General features: G+C 23.3%; 1 protein-coding gene across 1 annotated transcript; it reads right to left on the bottom strand.

The window, feature by feature from the left end:
• Positions 1-1,237: 1,237 nt before the first annotated feature.
• LOC130951035 (mannose-specific lectin alpha chain-like) lies at positions 1,238-2,242 on the bottom strand. The gene has a single exon (XM_057879648.1). It carries the CDS (start codon positions 2,196-2,198, stop codon positions 1,494-1,496), a length of 705 nt encoding a protein of 234 aa, XP_057735631.1. The 5' UTR covers positions 2,199-2,242; the 3' UTR covers positions 1,238-1,493.
• Between the last annotated feature and the right edge of the window lie 3,000 nt (positions 2,243-5,242).

The raw sequence follows: 5,242 nt of genomic DNA, 5'->3' as shown, positions 1-5,242 counted from the left end.
ATGAAAAGTATATAAGTTTTATTAATTTTAAATTTAAAATCTAATCACTTTGATTTAATTATTTTTTGATAAATAATTTTTGAAAATAAAATATTGAATAATTCTAATAAATCACAAATAATTATTATCTATTTTTTAACAACAAAAAATTTTACATGCTTAATAATGAGTGTTGGGTTATGGTTGGTATAGAATTTTAGTAGAGAGAAGGAAAGAACTAGAACTCTATATTTTGTTCTTAAGGAAGTTTTTCAAAAATTTATTTAAATGTAAAAATATATTAAATTTTAGAGTGATAATGAAATAAAAAATAAAATTTGTTATAAATTTATCTTAAAAAAGAGAAGGAGGGTGACCCAGCGAGCGGTTTTACCTTCTGCAATGAGTAAAAATTATATATTAGTTTTATCAATTTAAGACTTGATTATTAGTAAAAATTATATATTAGTTTTATAAAAAAGTTATAAAATAATATATACCATTTTTAAAAATTAATCATTTAATCTTTAATTTTTTATAAAAAATAATTAATTAATATAAATAATATTTTAAAAAATTAAATTTTTAAAACAAAATAAAATTATTTTAAAGATTTTAATATTTTAAAATAATTTTTTTAGTTACAAAATTTCTTGTATTTTGTAATAAACAAATAACTTGTTACAAATAATATTTAATTTTGTGACAAATTAATTTTTTGTTACAAAATAATTAGAATTTAAAAAAATGGATATTTTGTTACAAAATATTTTGAAATTTTGCAACAACTTCATCTTTAGTTATAAAATATTATAAAATTTCGCAACAAAACACCAGTTCATTACAAAAGCCATTATAATTTGTACCAAAAAAATTAAATCGTTACAAAATAACAATAAGTTTTGTAACAAATTAGATTATTGTTACAAAACATTATTTTTATGTAACAATCACTAACTTTTGTTACAAAAAAAAAATTTTTATAACAATTTTAAATTTATTATAAAATTTTTGTTGCAAATGTTTTATTTTCTTGTAGTAATCGGAGATCTAAACACTATATAAAAATAACTATCAAACTTCATCGTATATACAGTTTGATATCTTAAATATTTTGTCGCTCTAACTCATTAACTTTTGGCACTTTATCATTTGTCAGTGTAATTAACTAAAAATATAATCTATTCAAAATGATATTTTATATTACTTTTTAAAAGAAGGAAAAAAAGGAAAGAAAAACAGAAACGCAAACACAAAGAAAAGCAAGCATATATCGTTGAAGACAACAAACTAAACCCAAACAAAGAAAGATGGACGAAATGCACATTAAAGAGACCAATAACAATAATGGACTACCCTTATTGCCTTATCCGTAGTGACATATCACTTACTGAAACAAACTAAAGACTAGTAGGCTTGTCCTTATTTACTCAAATTAAAATAAAAAACACAACACAATCTGGCGATAAGATAGGAAGAGGGTCGCCTTATTCAATATTCATCGTTGTTCCTCTTCAGTTAGACTTAAAAGTCCAAGATAAGATCTCGGTATTTTGTGAGTATTGCCCAGTAGAAGCAGATAGCCCTACCGCAACCTTTTGAGGAAGTTTAGTGCTCAAGTCGACGTCGTAAGAAAGAGTGTTAGGTTGGTTATCGAGATATGTAGAAACACTGACGGTTATCCTCTTAAGGGCAGAGTTATATGTTATCTTTGCAGTGGTTACGGCTCCATCATGCCAGTTCCAGTAACCAGTAGCCGATGACCTGATAGAGTTGATATCAATTCCGATGTGGGGACCACTGGGATCTCCAATCTCGACATTGAAAAAGGTATCAAATTCAACAGCAACAACCTTGTCAGATGCATCGTTAAAGAGACCGAGAAACTTTCCAGAAGATTCAGGTGGAATTTCAGTGTCAGCATTAGCAAGGAAGAAGGCAAGACCGTCACCAGGTCCGGGAGCAAATTCACTACTGTAGGGTTTTGAGATGCGAAAGACGAAGGTGGTTTCAAAGCCTGCTCGGAAACCACTGTGGTCGTACAGGTGCACAGGGTCGGAGAATAAAACTCGGCCAACTCTGTTTCCTAGTGGGTTGCCATCGCTGTCCAAGTTGGTGAGTCGAATGACATTGTGATCGGTAATGGTTGCATCTCCTTGGAATTTGATCTCTTTGGAGTTCGTGGGGGCAAATTTGTGCAAGTTAAATGAGACACCCATGGCTATGGCTTTGTGGCTTTTGGAAATGAAATGAGATGTGAGTTTGGGTTGATGCCAAGCCTACCGCAGCAGCTCGGTATTTATAGTGTGGCGATTGGAGTAAGTACACCTTAGCTTCTTAATTAGGTACGTAGTTTCGTATGCATGGCCTCTAACAACCATTAACACAATACGTCACGTCCATGCGGTAACATATATGGTGTCATCACCCCTATCATAAATGCTTCTATGTAAAATACACGTGATTCAGATTCAATTATGGATTTTTTAACATAAGCTGTCAAATTATAAAGGATTATTATAATCTAAGAGCCCTTAAACTAGACTTATTATAATAAGACCGTGCTAATATAGTCTCTCCAATATTATTTATTTATACATACTACACTACAAATTATTTTTAATCCTATGATTCCAACCATCCTCCGATCCGCGTGGGTTTTTCTTTAATTTATCCCTTCTTCATCTAAGTCTATATGAGGATTCACATGTTGCATATGACGAGAGAAGATAATCAATGAGAAATGATAAATTAAAACAAATATGATAACTAGTATTTAATTTATATTCATAATAATATCTCGGGATTATTTAATTTTGTTGTTCATTTCTTTGCTTTGATTATTATTTCTCTTAAACTATATCTTGAACATTGAATATTTAATGCAACATAAAAATATGTCTTGTATTGAAATTTATTTTGATTTGAAATATTTTATACTTTTTAAAATACAGAAATAAAAATAATGAATCTTTTTCTTTTAAATCATGTTTAGGGAAATATATATATTGTTTTAAAATGATCCCATTTTAATATACATTATTTAAATAATCTTTAAACTAAATATATAATTTATAAGAAAATTAATCATAAATCATAAGTTAATAACAAAAAAGAAATATGAAATTTCGGTATGATGATATTTACTGAAAAGAAAGAATTAACCAATGAATTATACTTTGGAAAAGAAAGAAAAAAAAAAGAAAATTGACTTGTCATAAAATTTCAATTATACTTTGGATTATTTTATGTGTGCGGTCACAAGCAAATGAATTATTTCGATTTTTATTTATAATTAATTGTTATGTTAAAAGATGTATTACATCGGAATTTTTTTGGACAAGTATATTGCACATGATGATAATGTTATATAAGTTCATATTTTATTTTTACAAATATTTTGATAAAAATTATATTATATAATAATATATTTAACAAAATAATTAGTTAATAAATTTTAAATATAATAATCAAATTATTTGTCAAGTAATATAAAATAAATTAAACTTTAATAATTTTATATTTTTATATTATAGTTTAAAATATCATTTCAATATAATTTTTTAATATTATAAAAAAAATTTTGTATAATAATTAATCTCAATGAATAAAAAATACTTATATTTTTTATATTTATTTATGTTATATTTTTTAGAAAAAAAACTACTACTTTTATACAATAAAATATGTGATAATCTTCTCTCTCTGTGTGTGCGCACGCGTATTTGTGCGTATGCGTGTGCGCGTGTGTGCTTGTTATATTAAAACTAAAAAATTATATATTTTACTCTTGGATTTAACAAATATCTTTTTAATAAATTATATATGATGACAATATTTTGTGAAAGATATTTGTACACCAATTTGTACAGTCGAGTTGGAGAATAAAAAATTTAACTAAAAAAATAAAAAAATTAGATATAATAAAAAAATTATCTTATTATAAATATATAATTATAAATATTATATATATCAAACTATAAATTTTAAATTTTAAAAAATAAATTATTATCTATTTAATATTACCACAAAATACATATGAATAAGAAAGACTAGAAGTGAAAGTCATGAGGTGGCATATATATTAGAAAGTTTAAAGAATAAAAGAATATATATCAATCATATATCAGTCATTATTACATACACACATATGATATATATATACGTAGTTGATACATATTATTTATTTAATTTTTTTTATAATAAATTAAAAAATAATATTTTCATTTATTATATATAATATTGTAAATAAACTATATTTTGACAAATAGTTGATAAAAAATTATATTATATAATAATATTTTCAACAAAAATAATTAGTTAATAAGTATTGAATATAACAATCTAATTATTTATCAAGTAATATAAAATAAATTAATTACTTCATATTTTTATATTACAGTTTAAAATATTATTTTAATATAATTTTTAATATTACAAAAAAAATTTGTATAATAATTAATTTTAATGAATAAAAAATATTTATATTTTTTGTATTTATATATTTTATATTTTTAATTATGTAAGTTTGATTAGTTTAGGTCTTACTAATATAAGTTAATATATAATATGATAGGAATGTATTTAGAATTATACTATTTATTCTGTTTCTTTTAATTGAAAAAAATAAAAAATTAATATTTTCATGTATTATATATAATATTTTAAATAAATCATATTTTTAAAATATTTTGTTGAAAAATTATATTATATAATAATATCTTTAACAAAAGTCGTTAGTTAATAAATTTTGAATATAATAATCTAATTATTTATCAAGTAATCTAAAATAAAATTTTGATTATTTTACATTTTTATTTTACAGTTTAAATATTATTTTAATATAATTTTTTAATGTTATAAAAAATTTTGCAGGATAATTAATCTTAATGAATAAAAAATACTCATATATTTTGTATTTATATATTTTATATTTAATTATTTAAGAATAAAAGATTATGTACTAGGATATTCTGTATTTATTAGATTCCATCAATGCTCTTCTTTTATATTTGCCTTTGATTTTTATCTAATAAAATCTAATAGTCTATATAAATATAGCACATCCATTAAGCACATAATTATTGTGCTCATTTTAGACATACCCCTAAATCTCCATCATTAATCGTATTTGTCATAATAATTTCCATTACTGATAACAGCCGTTGTCTCTTCTTGATTATCATCAACTCTTGCTCTTGATAAGATTATACTTTTTTTAATAGGGTTAAGTACGATTTTGGTCCGAAAGGTAGGGGTTAAA

Source organism: Arachis stenosperma, chromosome 9 (assembly GCF_014773155.1).
Source record: "Arachis stenosperma cultivar V10309 chromosome 9, arast.V10309.gnm1.PFL2, whole genome shotgun sequence".
NCBI lineage: Eukaryota > Viridiplantae > Streptophyta > Magnoliopsida > Fabales > Fabaceae > Arachis > Arachis stenosperma.
This window is presented reverse-complemented; position numbering and strand designations above follow the sequence as displayed.